At 38.6% G+C, this 16,233-nt stretch overlaps 1 protein-coding gene across 7 annotated transcripts in view; it reads left to right on the top strand.

The window, feature by feature from the left end:
* Nucleotides 1-15,459, top strand: part of STAU1 (staufen double-stranded RNA binding protein 1) — a 54,000-nt gene extending 38,541 nt beyond the window's left edge. For 4 of the 7 annotated variants that reach the window (XM_030532979.1, XM_030532975.1, XM_030532977.1 and 1 more), the window contains exons 8-16: nt 3,459-3,557; nt 4,961-5,191; nt 5,808-5,951; nt 6,928-7,074; nt 8,678-8,750; nt 9,928-10,247; nt 11,040-11,162; nt 12,810-12,895; nt 13,608-15,459. In XM_030532979.1, the coding sequence (XP_030388839.1) occupies nt 3,459-3,557; nt 4,961-5,191; nt 5,808-5,951; nt 6,928-7,074; nt 8,678-8,750; nt 9,928-10,247; nt 11,040-11,162; nt 12,810-12,895; nt 13,608-13,695 (1,311 nt within the window). In that variant the 3' untranslated portion in view covers nt 13,696-15,459. The remainder of the gene's footprint in view (nt 1-3,458; nt 3,558-4,960; nt 5,192-5,807; nt 5,952-6,927; nt 7,075-8,677; nt 8,751-9,927; nt 10,248-11,039; nt 11,163-12,809; nt 12,896-13,607) is intronic. The other 3 variants (XM_030532980.1, XM_030532978.1, XM_030532981.1) reach the window with 2 other exon arrangements.
* The last annotated feature ends 774 nt before the right edge of the window (nt 15,460-16,233 follow it).

Here is a 16,233-nt window from a genome sequence, read left to right as displayed (position 1 = left end):
AGTCAGGGGACTGGGAGCAAGGAGGTCCTGGGGGGGCAGTTAGGGTGGGGGGTCTCTGAAAGAGGTGGTGTATGAGTTGGGAGTTCTGGGTCCTTTCAGGAGGCCGGGGTGTGGAAAGGGGTTGGGGCAGGCAGGGAATCGGGGGGGTTGGATGGGTTGGGAGTTCTGGGTGTCCTGTCTGGGGGCAGGGAGTGGTTGGATAGGCATGGGAGTCCCAGGTGTCTGGCTGGGGCAGGGGTGTGGATAAGGGTCGGGGCAGTCAGGGGACAGGTAGGAGGTAGAGTCCAGTCTGGGAACAAGGAACAGGGAGGCTTAGAGAGGGGCTGGGGTCCCAGGAGGGGGGTAGTGAGGGGACAAGGAGCAGCGGAGTTGAGAGTTTTTTTAGGGGGGCAGTCACCCAGCACTCTCCCTTGAGCCCTGACCCCTGCCCCCCCATGTCCTCTGCCCTGAGCCCACACACCCCCTAGGCCCCTGCCCTGAGCCCTGTACCTCCCTCATACATACCCAGCCCTGTGCTTGACTCCTTCATCCCCCCCCCCCCCCCCCGCAACCCTAGCCCTGACTCTGGCACCCCCACCCATACCCAGCACCCCCTCTGCCCTGACACCTACACCCCCCACATGCCCAGTCTCCAGCCCTCTGGGTCCTGGTCGCCAGCCCCGCGCAGCCCGCTGCTGGTCTGGGGTTCTGGCTGACGGACCCTTGCCAGCCAGGGTCCCAGCCACAGGCCACGCTCAGCCCGCTGCCGGCCTAGGTGAACAGAACCCCAGACCAGCAGCGGGCTGAGCGGGCTGGCAGCGTAAGATCAACATTTTAATTTCATTTTAAATGAAGCTTCTTAAACATTTTGAAACCTTTGTTTATTTTACAATACAACAATAGTTTGTTATATTATATATAGACTTATAGAGAGAGACATTCTAAAAAACGTTAAAATGTATTACTCGCACGCGAAACCTTAAATTAGAGTGAATAAATGAAGACTTGGCACACCACTTCTGAAAGGTTGCTGACCCCTGGTTTAGAAGAAAGGGAGGTTGTTGGGAGATTAAGGAATTGGATGGAAGAGGTGTGGGTGTGTTGCTGTGGGGCGCATTGCTAGATATGCCTTGGGGAAATGTTTATGCTTAAACTTGTATATTAAGTACCCAGAGCAACAGTGTATGCGTAATATATATTTTAAAGAAGAACAGATATGTGCAGGACTTCAAAGGTGAGGAAGAAATGCTTTAACTCAGTTTGGAGGGAGAATCCAGTGTGGTTTGAACTGAGTGACATGACTGAGATAAGAGAGATTTAAGCTATGTTTTCTGTATGGACTGGAAGCAAGAATCTAGGGGCCGGAATGAATTAGCTTGTAGTATACAAGGCCACAGATGACAACACATTGGTTTGGTTTTTAGTACTAGACTTAGAGAAATACCAATTTACCTGCATATGTCTGCCTTAATAGATAGCAAATACTAAGGCAGAATTGTTTCTGTACATTTTTCATTAATTTTGTTTTTCACTATATTCATGAAGTGTAAACTGTTCTTTACATTCTTCTTATGTATTCAATCATTTGAACACTTCTAAACTACAAACCATGACATAGTTACCAATTAAATAAGTTATGGGATATTTCTTTGCTTGTCCTCTGTTGGCAGTTCAAAATAGGAGAAAAGTTCAATAAATAAAAATCTGGTCCTCTTAACAAGGAAAAGTTTTTGTAAAGTTTCAAAATTATGAGCAGGGAATGCTTCAATGCATCTGAAACTAGAGGTTAAAACTATTATGCTAATTTATATTTTGAAACTAAAAGGTGAAGTCACTGAAACAGCATCAGTAGAGGTGGCACTGGTGAACTAATTATTACACTTAAGGGGTTTGAAGTGGACCACGTTGCACTATTTTAGGGGCGTGGGTTAAGACCTGAAATGGTCATTCTATGTCCTTTCCTTTCGGTTCTGTCACACCATGGTAGGCTCAAAATGAGTGAATCTGAAATCAGAAAAGTGTTAAACCTGATGTAAAATCCTTTTGAGTACTGCTGTCAATCTGAAATGTCAAATGTCTTAACTACATCTTCTCCTGGGGTGCACTCCAAGAGATGAACCTTCTAGCACTAGTACTTACTGATACTGCCTAAACAGCTGTCAGATGCTGTGGCACACAGTACATTTCTCAGTGCTCTACCAGTTGTGCCATTGTGTGGACCAGGCTTTGCGAACATAGAGTACGTACCTGTATGTAGTTTGAACTTGGAAGACTGGAAGCCAGTATGATGTACATAGTACTGAGAGAACCAAAAATATTGGATGTTTTTATTATGAAAAGCATGTTGAGATTTACACATCCCTCTGGAGTGTTTGTAACTCAAACACTAAGTATTAGTGAATGAGAGAGAGAAAGTAAAACTGACTGAAAACAAATGAAAATGGTAAGTATTTTAGTGTTTACTCATATTTCACTTGGGATAGCAGGTAGGACCATAAATGGTGAGGAGTAAACTAGATTTCTAAATGCTTAATTTCTTAATCTAAGATGGTAGTAACTCAAGTAAGGAAACTGTTTTTTAATTAGACCTATTTTTAACCTGACAAGGCCTCTTCAGAGTATATTTTTCCAATTGAAAAAAACTGACCCATTTTCCATATGGTGTTATGAACTGAAGTGATTTGTAAATTGACACTATTCCCCTCCACCATGGTCCCTTCCACGTCACTGCGTGACAGCTCAAGTCCTAGAGTTCCTTAGTCATTGATATTCTACCTATCAAATTCACCTTTGTACCTTGTGCAGAACACGAGTCCGGTAAGGCCATAACAAACTTTTGAAACAGTAATTTGTGATGTGCTCAAGATAGTATTGCTCTCCTAGTGGAAGGTGCATAATCTTAAACTCAGTCATTTGATTTTTAGGCATTTTCCGAGTGATGCATTATAGTAATTTCTTTTATTTCTCCTGTTAGAAACATCTGCAGAGCAAATGATTAAACAGAAGCATGTGGAGAACATGTTACTACCCCAGAAACTAATTAACCATCACTCATGAGTGTCCCATATGTAATTCAAATTTCTCCTGCCTCTCTCATCTGATAGTCTTACAAATGTCAAATCAGCTTATGAGACTACAGTGTTTCACAAGTGTACTTCAATTTGGAAGCCAGGTCATTTAACACTTGAGTTTCTTAACACTTCCAAAAATAGTTTTGAAGTTTATTGTCCTACGTGGTGTATTTTTTTTCTTTCCTTCAATGAACACTTGTGAATCTTATCAGGCTTTTACATAAAACATGTTCTTCATTAAACAAGGTTCTTAAGCTTAAGTGTCTATACTATGTCTGGTGTATTGTACATTCTCATCAAAAGTGACAGTAAAGATTTAGACAACTTAAAGATTTATGAGTTGCATAAACTGGTTTGCTGACAATTCAATTAGGGGGATCTTTATTTAAGTGATTATGCTTCTTTTAGGTTAATGGAAAAGAACCAGATGATGAAAATCTCAATAAATCTGAAATAAGTCAAGTGTTTGAGATTGCACTTAAAAGGAACTTGCCTGTGAATTTTGAGGTATGTTTATTTTACAAGCTCTAGAGTTATTCTTTAGAATATTAGAGTTAGGATACTAAGCTAAAATTACAGAAAATGGCTCTGTTTTAGACATACAACAGACCTTTAAAACTTCACGTTAGTTCTGAATATGCTTTTATCTTAATGATTATATTAATATTTAATATCATTAAAAAAAAATTCTGCCACCCCAGAATTGACACCCTATGCTAATTACATCACATGTGAGCAGTACTGTTGTGGGATAGGCCCCATATCATGCTTTTTGAAGATGAATTCTGAAAAGGTCTTCCACTAAACTTTTTTTAAAATAACATTTGTAGTTAGAACAATAAAAGCAGAGTTAAGGGGAAGTTTAAAGTCTCCCTTTAAAGGCAGGTTACAGAAGCATTTGCTTATTTGTGCACTGATGTGAACAACAAACAAGGTGGGGGTTCCCATTCCATATTACCCTAATCCTCAAGACTCATAAGTTTACTGTTACTGAAAATTGCCCTCCTGGCATCAAGAACTGCAGAATCTTTGGCCTCATATGCATAAACTGCCCGGCTGCTTCTCACTGTCTTAGTTACCTCCTTGTCCATCTTTCTCGCAGCTATTTGTTATCTTAAATGAATATCTGCCAGAGGAACATCTTGTTGCACTAAAACTTTAATTTATCGTATTGCTGTGATGTGGAGAAGACATAGTGATTCTTCACACAAACACCTGAGTTCTTATGAGATAAAATACAATTGCATATCACTGAATTGCTTTTAATCTGCTGTGTGAAACACTAGATTAATGACAGATTTGTTACATTTTCAATCCTCTGCTTGTCACACACTTGAGTTTAAATTTTTATTTATTTTTGAGCTCTTTACTGTCAATATATGGGCATTTGGTGTCTTTAAAGCGTGAGTGGAAATAGAGTGTCTGTTCAAAGACCTAGTAAGTTGTAGGCAACAGTACCTCACGTTTCTGCAGTATGCTCTGTTTCTTTGAACTAAAATCACAGTAGAATCTAGATCCAAAAAAATTACTTTTTACTGCTCAAATTATTGTAATATGAGCCATTTAATGGGGTGATTTTAGTTGGGTGGAAATATATACCAGAAAAGGAACACTCGTGTTTCCTGTTGAAAGGTAAAAACAGTAAATTAAATGATGTCTGTAGGATGTAAAGTCTACTTACAGCTTGCTGTGCATAAACTTTTTCAGATATAAATATCTTAGCAAATTATGGATGGGTGGGTAATATCCATTATACTTAGTGATAATGCATTTAAACAGCCACTACCTGGATTGTTTCAGGAATGCTATTCCATCTGAGTGTTCTGCATTTGAGAGTTTTTGTGAGTGAAGTTTGTTATAACCAGTGTGCCCTGCCATTTTTAATAAGTGTTTATCACGCTTTCACTCAGTTTTTCCCTCTGAAACAGGTAACAAAGGAAAGTGGTCCTCCCCACATGAAGAGCTTTGTAACCAAGGTGTTCGTTGGAGAATTTATGGGTGAAGGTGAAGGAAAGAGCAAGAAGATCTCAAAGAAAAATGCTGCAATAGCGGTCCTAGAGGAACTGAAAAAACTGCCACCCCTTCCTATGGTTGAGAAAATGAAGCCACGAATCAAAAAGAAAACAAAATCAATAGTGAAGGTAAAAAAAATACTTTATGGTGGACCCAAATTTAACTATTGTAAAATGTCATAGGGTGAGGGATATTCCCAAGCTGATTATAAATCACCTTTTCAAATGCTGCACCTAAACTAGCAGTCCCAAGCTGCAACTGAAATGTTAGTTAACCTGCATCCACTGTTAATGGAGATCTGGCCTCAGTGTTGCACTAAAGAGGAATTGTTAGCTTTGAGAGTTAGCTTTGAGAGCAATGAGAAAACACATGGAAGAATGTTTACCCTATAAACTAGTAGTTTTATCTTATTTTCAAGCATCTACAGATACTGCAGTTTGTCGATTTAGTTTTAGTGGTGCCACCTCCCTCAGAGACTGCACTTTCAGCTCTAATCTCCTAACATTCAAAATAAGCTGAACTTGTGACACTTTCTGGTGGCAGGTTATCGAAGAACTAAGTTGGCTACTTCTGTTTGGCTATTGGTATTGCTCTTTGTAGTGTTTCATAAAGCAGGTTTTGGTGGTTTCTTGGAAAAGCTAAAGCCTAGAGTTGAATGAATGAATTGGCACACTACATTTGGGATTACTGTACTCAAATATTCACAAGTGTCAGCTTATTTCTTCAACGTTATTTCCACCTTAGCTGCAAACAAGCCCAGAATATGGCCAAGGAATGAATCCCATTAGCAGACTTGCTCAGATACAGCAGGCCAAAAAAGAGAAGGAGCCAGAGTACATGCTCATCACAGAACGTGGTCTTCCAAGGCGCAGGGAGTTTGTTATGCAGGTTTGTATATTGATTTCAGATCTCTGGTTGCCTGGCTTTGATTTTTTTTTATTATTTTTATTTATTTTTTTTTTTTAAAGCTTCGGGTTACCAGACTTTACAACATTGATAAATGTAGTTAGCAGGATTGCACCCTTCATTCCACTGAACTCGTTAGGAAATATTTCCTCTGACTCCACTGGAGCAGGATAAGGACTCAAGACAGCAAATCTCTCCTATCTTGAGTCCTGTTAAAACGCTGGATAGGTTGCTGGAAGACTCTCTCATACCTGCATCAGGCTCTAATTTTCTTTTTTAGCACAAATAAAACTAACGTGAATAACAGAGTGCTGCCGAATATGATGATAGGTGCTTCATACGTCTAAAATGTGGGCTTCATTGAAATATAGCTCTGAGAATCCCTTGACTTTTTTCACTAGTTTCCTTCTCCCGTTAAAAGTGCTGTGGTCCAAAATCTCACTTTGCATTTCAAATTCCAGTAATTTGGTAGTATTTGTGATAGTAGGTATTCTGCTGATTCGTGGTTGATTAACTACTGTCCCTTGGTAGTTAAAATGCTTAAATGCTTTCCCACCCTCTGTCTTTTATGCTGAGCAAGGCAGAAAACTACCACTATGTAGAAGGATGTGAATTTTTACTGCACTTGCATTGCACCAAGAAAGCTGCATAATTCTGAACCAATTACTTTAACTTGGTGACTTGTTGAATATAAATTTCCTGGCTTGACAGAGCATTTAAGCCAATGCCAAAGTGAGATAATGAAATACAGCTGATCATTCTATTTGTATGCGGCTTTATGCTGTGGGGCTCATGATCAATTATATCAAAAGGCAAACTTGGTTGGGACAATAAATCAGTTCAGCTGGTTCTCTGATCACTCAGACCATATTTGAGACAAATGGGCCACTAATGAGCATACACTGGTTTTACTTTTATAAGGATTTGTTTGCTTTTTCTTTGTCACTGTTTCTTCCAGGTGAAAGTTGGCATGCACACAACTGAAGGAATGGGTACGAACAAGAAAGTGGCTAAACGCAATGCGGCTGAAAACATGCTGGAGCTTTTAGGTTTCAAAGTCCCCCAACCTCAACCCCCAAAGCCAGCGCTAAAGACAGAAGAGAAGGTAACACATTTTTAATTTACTACCACTTGGTATTTCAGCAAACGTTGAGTGAAATGTTGATTGACAGGGGGCAAGGGTATATCAAGTTCATACTTCCCACTGCAGCACACTTGACAAGAGGCAGCAGTGATCCAGCTACAATGCACTGAGTGAAAGGAAGTGCCTGTTAGTACTGCCTGTTGGTATCAAAGCCCCAGTGAGTTTCTGAACAAGGGTATAATCATGGCCCTATGCACTAGCCACTGGGTGCAGAGTAGTGTTGGGGCACATGATACAGATCTTCCTGGGTCTTGACAGTACTAGATCTGCTCCTGACTTATCCAAGCATAATGTTGCCGGAGGACCGTCTCTTCACAGAATGGGTCAGAACCTGAGATATTTAAAGTCATTGGTCTGAGGACCTAGGCTTCAGCAGGCTTATATCAGACCTCATTATAACATTATTTTTATGTAGCTTAATAGTAGATACTGTGGGGTACTTAAAACAATTGAACAGTTTTTCCCTTGGTTGATACCTTAAAAGTTTGACTTCTACTGACTTAGCATACTTCACAATGAGGCTTGAAATTAACAAGATATTATTTTTCTCCCTTTGTACTCCAGTGTCGTCTGTCATTACTGCTCTAGGGACAGTGATAAATAAGGTTAAAATTTTGTCATGGTTATTTTTAGTAAAGGTCACAGGCAATAAACAAAAAATCACAGAAGCCATGGCCTGTCTGTGACTTTTGCTGCTGCGACTCTATGGTCTCCCTTGCCTCTGTGGTGGCTGGGAGCTGCAGGTTTTCTCTCCTCTCCTCTCCCCCCCCCCCCCCCCCCCGCAAGGCTGTCCCTGGTTGCTGGAACCCCAAGGAGGGCACCCTGAGGCGGCTGTCACCTGTTGCTGAAAACCTGCAGGGGCCCCACTGACTGCCAGCTCCAGTCCCGCAACCCCAGGGGCTGAAGCAGAAAATGTCACGGAGGCCTTTGGAAATTAGATTCCATGACCTCTGTGACATAAATGTAGCCTTAGTGATAACTAATGTTCATTTAACTGGCTGTGCTTCAGTAAGCTGTTTGCATGTAGGCCCTACACAAACAACTTTGGCATTTGATGTCTTGGGTGGGAGTGGTGAACTCTTCCAAGATTTGTAAAATGGGCAGGGTCAAAACTTGGCTTAATTTGAAACCATGAATTAATGGATAGCTTTTTAACAAATCCTTTCAGTTACAATTGATACAGTACCATAATATTTCCATTTGAGAAGGCATAGTAATCCCAGGCAACTCTCTTATGGCTGTGCAGTCAGCTTTAAAGATTCAGACGAAGCTTTATTATCTTCAGACTAGATTCACTTTAGCCCACTCAGTTTAACAGTACCAACCCAGAGTATCCAGTTCTGAGCTACAATGATTTTCAGTGGTACTTACTCATAGACTAAATGTAGTCTTGCCTACCTAGTGTGTGTATGATTCACTTAATTTATTTTGTTCTTGCATGGTTATGTAAAGATTAAGTTCTGGGTATGCAACTAGAATCCTTTTTCTAAAGTTTTGTGACAATTGAATCACTTAGATCTTGAAATCTTTAAGGAAAAGTTATTGGTGTTTTGGGTTTTTTTAGACGCCAGTAAAGAAACCAGGTGATGGAAGAAAAGTAACCTTCTTTGAACCAGGCACTGAAGAAACTTCAGCTAGTAAGTGAAATTATTGAAATTAATTTGGTCCTTTATTTTATTATAGGTGTATGTTTGCAAGACATGTTTGTTTCTTGATTTGATTGCTGCACTTAGTCTGCTGTGTGTATGGAGTACTAGATGAGCCTTCTTTAAGGAGCTGCCTTATTGCAAATGGTTCTGGTTCTGCTAGTGAGGTCTCAGATGAATGAGCATGGATTTATGTGCATTAGTCCTTAAAGTTTATTAATAGAGGGGCTTGATTCTGCCCCAAGTAACATCCATCTTCCAGCTATGAAACCTCATTTGCTTCCAAGATCATTTTCGTGGCTTGTGCTCTGACTTTGTCACCCCTTCCCTCATCCATTTCTACTGTTCATCCTGTAGTCTTGCCCTACCTAATTTATCTGTTCTGCCAGGATGCTGGCCCCTGCCTTTGATCTGTCACTGTACCTACCCTTCAGATACACCTCCTCACATTCTCCCATGGTACTCCATATTGGCCTCTGTCAGGGGATAGGGGGACTGAACTCCTGCAAAAGATCACTACCTTATCCTCTTTGAAATCTCTTCTTAAATCTAACTTCTGCCATGGTGCCTACAAATAACTATTGGTTGACAACAGTTAGGCAGGCGGTGAGCTGTGACTCCTGCTTATTGTATGACACTCTTGCTTACAAACCTTGTGTTCCTCCTCATGTTCTCCTCAACCTGCTGTGTCTTGTCATAACCTAGACTGTAAGCTGTCTTGATCCAGGATTCTTTTTACTGCCTGTACAGTGCTTAGCACAGTGAAGTCTGGTCATTGTGTGGTTCCCTATGCTGCTACTGTGATTCAAGTAACATAGTAAAATAAGAGACCCTGATGTCAAAGGCCACCTGGAGTCTAGCTGCAGCAATGCAAGATCGCCCCACTGGAGAGGCTGTGGTCAGGGCACTTAGGGATAAAGGGGCACCTTTGGCAGGAACAGCCATTGCATTGAATAATTCATTCAACACAGCATTGCAAATACTACCTGGGGTGCAGCTCCACCCTTCTTAAACAGTGGGGATGAATCAAGCTCAGTAAGTGTGACTACTTTTGGAATACAACAAAAACTTGTAGATGTTTAGAGATTTATAAATTGTTATATGCATGCTGACAAGGCTCCTTTATAAATGGCTAGAATCTATTTAATGTGTACCTCTGTCTCTTCAGGTAATAAAGATGAGGAGTTTAGGATGCCTTATCTCAGCCATCAGCAGCTTCCTGCTGGAATTCTTCCCATGGTCCCAGAGGTTGCACAAGCTGTAGGAGCCAATCAAGGACACCACACCAAAGAGTTCAACAGGGCAGCCCCTAATCCTGCCAAGGCTACAGTAACAGCCATGATTGCTAGAGAGCTGTTATATGGTGGTACATCTCCTACTGCTGAGACCATATTGAAGAATAACAACTCATCAGGCCACGTACCCCACGGACCACTCACTAGGCCCTCTGAACAATTGGACTATCTTTCCAGTGTTCAGGGAATCCAGGTAAATGTTCAATCTGAGGTATATCTGGAAAAATATTACATAGGGTTTGCCCTACTAGATTAGACCATTATTTAATAAAATACTCTCTGCGAATTGCTTCTGATTTTGAGTACTTAAGTTGCCCTCAGCTTCCTATTAATATTTCTCTTCAGCTGGAAAACCTTTTGAATTTTAAGGTTTTAGTATATGAAATATGCATTTCTTTGATGCATCTTCTACCTTAATTGAGTGCTACTATGATGCATGTTCTACCTTAACTGTGTGCTACTACGAAGTCTATTTTTAAGAAATGGAATTAAGTTCCATTTTGTAAAGTGTTTCCTTAATGTGAGAATATACAGCCAACCAATATTGGCTGATCCAAATTTTAGTTTCTGAAAAAGCCCTGGGTACTTTGACACTTGCTGTAGGCTACAAATTATTCATCTTCCATATTCTCTTTAATCGGAATTTACATTTCAGTTACTGCATTGCAGTAATACACAAAGAATTTCATGGATAAATTATATTATGAAGAATTTAAAATGGCAAGTATCCATGGTTGGAATAAAGACAGCAGTAATAACTTTATACAGCACCTTTCATCTAGGAGCTCTTATACGTGTTCAGGAACTATTACAGGTTCAAAGTTAGGTTTCAGAATAAGTGATTTTACTAACTTTTATAAGAATCATTGCTCAGTTAGAGTGAATATGGTTTCATGGTGAAGGCAGATACTACATAGTGACTGGAATACATTTACTCTTTTCACAGTTCATTGAGAATAACTGAAGCATTTTTCTTTTTCCTTAGGTGGAATACAAAGACTTTCCAAAAAATAACAAGAACGAGTTTGTATCTCTTATAAACTGTTCCTCTCAGCCACCACTGATCAGCCATGGAATTGGAAAGGATGTCGAATCTTGCCATGATATGGTATGATGACTATCACTGATATACTGTCTTCTTTGGTCTGCATTGAGCAAGGGGTGCAATTGATTGTCATTTCACAGCCAAGTATCTGTGCTGTGTAATTGTCTGGCTAATTTTTGTGTGACATGTTGCAAGCCTCAGAAGCACTTAAATTGATTTACACTATACTGATAATGTACTTCAGGTGTAGAATTGACATTTAAAATGCTAAATACATGCTCACCATTTTGGCCTATAAAAATGTACTTGCTTTCTTATCTTGCTATGGTTAGTTAGCTTACATGATCATTTAATAAAGAAAATGTATACAGTGAACTTTCAGAACATAAATGCCTATCGGTATTTTCTCATTGGGAACTGAAATACACTTATATCTGATTCTATTATAATTCTTCAGGCTAGACTTCCTGCTAGGAAGTAAACCAAGATGGAAGCAATGTCGTTCCCATTAGATAGCACAAAACACACTCAAATCTATTCAGTTTTAAAAGGAGATCTTTAACAATGGTTTTGAACAATGGTTCCTTACAAAAGGATGAGTCTCCTAGACTGTAAACTTTGAGGGAGAGACCTCGTCTTTGTACCAGTCTGAAAAGTGCTTATATTGTTGGTAACATGCATCTAGTCCATTACAACTTTGAAAAAGTTTTTCATTCCTGGGCTGTTCAGTGGTGAATTGTGTTCTAACTGACAGCCTCAGACTGTTAGCATGGCAGCTTTTTAACTCTTAAAATATATTTTTGTGTGATTTAAATTATATTTCTTTATACTTGGATTCTATATAGTGATTTTATAATCTCTTAAATTTTTCTAGAGATTTCTTTTTTAACCTGATTTATGTCCTCACTTTGAAGTATTCGTAGATATTTACCCATCTTGTTCAAAGAATGTGTATAAGATTAGGCATAAAACAGTTGTTACAGGAAAAACTGTAAATTTGGGGAAGAAACCTTGAGACCAGCCTTATGAAATAATTGTATGTCTCTTGCACATGTTCATATATTTCTTTAATTTATGCATATGACATAACTAACCTTTAAGGTTAATATTAAACCAAAAAACAATGGTTTAAAAAACGAGAATAGTCCAAGTCTGATCCTAATCAAATTACTGTAAAATCCTTTTCAGTTCAGCCCAGAAGATGACCTGTTTGTCATAGTGACAAAATACGCATAGTCTATTAAATAGTAATCACACTGTACCTATACTTGTATCCATATTTTCATCCAAATGTAACTTAGTAGCTCACTTTTCCCGCAAAGCATTTTCTAATTCTGTTCATTTTAACCATCTGTGCCAAGTGTCAATATGATTAGAAATAAATAATTGGTAATAACCTCTTTAATGACATGAGTAGCAGGCCGGTGGTGGTGGTCATGTTTGGCACTGTTGGATCCATTGTCCCATCCCCCAAGAACAAATGCAGTAGGAAATCCAAAGCCACAGCATCCCGCTACTATATAGTGCTACAAGATGATTTTAGAAGTTGAAACTTTCATCCTTCCTCACTACTAACTACACTAGAGGAAAACAATTAGACTTGGCTTTACTTTGATACCCAAATTCAGGTTGGCTTTTAGTCCTGTTTTCCCCCAAATGAACTAAAAGAAATGACACATTAAAAACACTAATGCTGTCTCTTTTCTTTAGGCTGCACTGAACATTTTAAAGTTGCTGTCTGAGTTGGACCAACAAAGTACAGAGATGCCACGACAAGGAAATGGACCAATGTCTGTGTGAGTGGAAGAAATTAATTCTGGCCAATATTTTTCCCTTGCAGTAAAGTAAAAGCAGCTTTGAGCTTTTAAGGGCAGTCTTACCTCAGGCAAATAAAATGTTGTATGGTTGGTTGGCCTTTGGTTTTTTTGGCCAGGAAAGTTAAAATATCAAACTATATCATCTTGGTAAGGGCGAGAGAGCAAGTTTTATGACTAAGCTTGGACATTTTTATGACAGGCCAAAGAAAATTTATTGGGCTCAATATGGGGTAATTGGGTGAAATGTCATGGCTCGTGATATATACAGGTAGTCTAACTAGATCATCTGTCTCTTTTGGTCTTTTGCACCATGAATCAATTACTCTTACCCACTTGCTTTAACAAATGTTTAGTAGTTCCTTTTTTCAGAAAGTCTTCTGAATATGTAACCATAAACAGAATATCCAGGTTAGCCAGCTTACTGTCATGTAAATTGTCACCCTTATGGAACTGTAAATGAATTTCCTTTGCTGATCAAAGTAACGTTCTTTTGCAAGAAGTTTGAGCTAATTAAATTGTGGCACTGGCAGCACACTTTCTATCAATTTAGAAAAAAACATTATGGCTCCCTGTTAGTTCATGTGAATTATTTTTTTGTGTGAATATAACATCCTCTGTAGAGACAGTTAATATTAGTGAAAACAGCATTATAGGAGGATCCTCTGAGTAACATGGTGTTTCTCATTTCTAGATGTGTGAAACAAGAAATGGAAAGTGACCCTCTCCTCAAACCGGCTAACTCAAACACTTTGGGACAAACACTGGACAGCACTGCCTGAAAAGGCTTTTGACTGGACCCAAACTGAAAGCACCAGAGAAAATCAAATGCTTCCTATTAATGTAACCTAACTGTTTTAGAGTGCTACAGTCTTTCCAACCTACTGTAGTATCTAAATCATAACCGTTGCTTTTTCTTCAAAGTGATAAATTTTTAGTTTCATTATACTGTTTTGATTGAAATGACACTATAAATTTTTCATTTAAAAGTTTCTTAATTGTATCTAGAACAATAGCACAGTTTAGAAACTTTGTCTCCTGAGACTGATGTTATCTGTGAACTAACTTGGGAAGATCATATCCATGTATGTGGTTATTTTGTTTTTATTGAAATAGCAAAGTTTCATTGGAAACAAATTGTGTGCCCTCAATTGAAAAAAAATAAAATAAAAAAAGTCAAAGACTTTGGCAAACTTAACTTAATTCTCCAACAGTTGTATGAATTAAACATTTTAGGAATTTTAAACTTTGATTTTTGGTTAATTTCTAGTTTTCTTGAGGGGGATGGGGGGGACTCGAATGCAACAGGAGTTTAAATAATCTCTGATCTATCTTTTAAAGATTGTGTGTTTGTGTATGTGTATGTATATATATGTGTGTGTGTATACATACATATATATAGTGGCACACAACTCACTACATTACAGGATATGATCTCAGTGTAGTGCATATAAAACTGCAGATTGATTTTCCTTGAGTGCTTTATACTGTTTAATTACATCTCCATGTAGGGCTGAAAAAAATTACCTATGTTTATATATAAACTGTGTTGCTTTTGATGTTGTGTTATTGCACACAATTCTGTGTGCAATAAGTTTTTTGCATATGGTCCAGGTAAAGCACGATAGCCTTGCAAGTTAAGTACTGCTTCAGTTCATTGTTTACGCTGGAATTTTTTCTCCCCATGGAATGTAAGTAAAACGTAGTGTTTGTCTCAAATAAATGGTAATACTAAAAGAATTTTGGTTAATTTATTCTTGAATGCCATTACTGGGGCTCCTTTTTGATAGGATTTGTAATGCTTGTGATATAGTACGGGCTGTAATGTAAAACTATGAAGTAACTGTACAATGGTTAATCAATAACCTATAAATAACTACTTTTTAGTAATGTGGAGGTTGACAAACTGGCTAGGTCAAGAAAATTCAAAAGTAATATGGGTACATTCTGTCTTTGGTGCCACAATGTCTAGCTTAAATACATTAATGGGAGTCTTACAAAATTATAACATGATTTTGAAAAGCAACATGGCATAGCAGGTTGAAATGATATCAATACTTCGATCTCTACTTTTAAGTTTTCTTGCTTGCTTGTAATTTGTGTCATAATCTTAGCTTTGCACAGAGTAATTGTTTGGGGGTACTACTTAAACACCCCAAACCTTCCCTCTAGCAGCAAGAATTGGCACCATAGACTGACACACAACAATGTAACATTTGGATGTGAATTACCGTAAATGTATATTTAACTGGTAACCTGTAGCAGCTCTTCCTAAATATCTACATGCAGTATGTGAAGTAAATGTTCTTCTGAAAAGCAGTTACTGCACATGCTGTTTATTCAAAGTTAAATGTCTCGGCCATATTAAACCTTATTTTGTTCACGTTATTAAGCAATTGGGCCATACTAACTCCTTACCAAATTTTTATTAAATCAAAGTTGTTTTTGATCATTATAAGTGCAAAAAGCATTGTAAAGTTTTTTTACATTTGTAGAACTAAAATGCTGTAAATTTAAAAATTAAAAAAAAAGACTTGCTAGGCTGAGACTCTGTATTGCAAATTCTTACAACCAAACTTAGAAATTCCCTGGAAAATCGTTTATAATGGAAAACCTGAATGATGGTGCAGGTGGTCAGCATAAGTCTCTACTATGTAGTTGGTTAACTCTCTTCTCACTAATCTGAACAGGGCAGCCTACAGTTCTGGCTGTCTTGGCTTGTGTAGCTGTTGAGGTATTACAGTGAACTTTTAACACATGAACTTTTAACAAAACTGCATAAAAATATAAAATGTCTATACTATCAAATACCTAATGCCTTCCTAGAGGCACTTGCACCATAGTTGTATGTGGTACATTAGACACAGGATAAGATCCCTGGCCCAAGTAGCCTGTAGTCAAAGCCAGATAAGAGGAGATCAAATTATTGGGGAGGTGGGTGGTAGGTGGGGCCAAGAATGTGCAAACGGAGAGCATTTTATTTTTTTCACCTGGAGCTGTACTCACTTGAGCTGCTTTGTTATTGCTTGGGTTTTATGTCTATTTAGCCTACTCTTGATGCAGAGTAGGATAGGACAAGTGTATAATAAATACCTAGCTCTTATATAGTATTTTCCATTAGGAGATCTCAAAATGCTTTACGAAGGAAGCCATATCATTATCCCCATTTTACAGATGGTGAAACTGAGGTACTTGGCGGTGAAGTGACTTGTCCAACATCACCCAGCAGGCTAGTAGCAGACCTGAAAATAGAACCCAAGTTTTCTGAATCCCTGTCCAGTATCCACTAGGCAACACTTCCACTGACTTTTCTCTATGCT

The sequence above is a fragment of the Gopherus evgoodei genome, chromosome 14 (genome assembly GCF_007399415.2).
Source record: "Gopherus evgoodei ecotype Sinaloan lineage chromosome 14, rGopEvg1_v1.p, whole genome shotgun sequence".
Taxonomy (NCBI): domain Eukaryota; kingdom Metazoa; phylum Chordata; order Testudines; family Testudinidae; genus Gopherus; species Gopherus evgoodei.
This window is presented reverse-complemented; position numbering and strand designations above follow the sequence as displayed.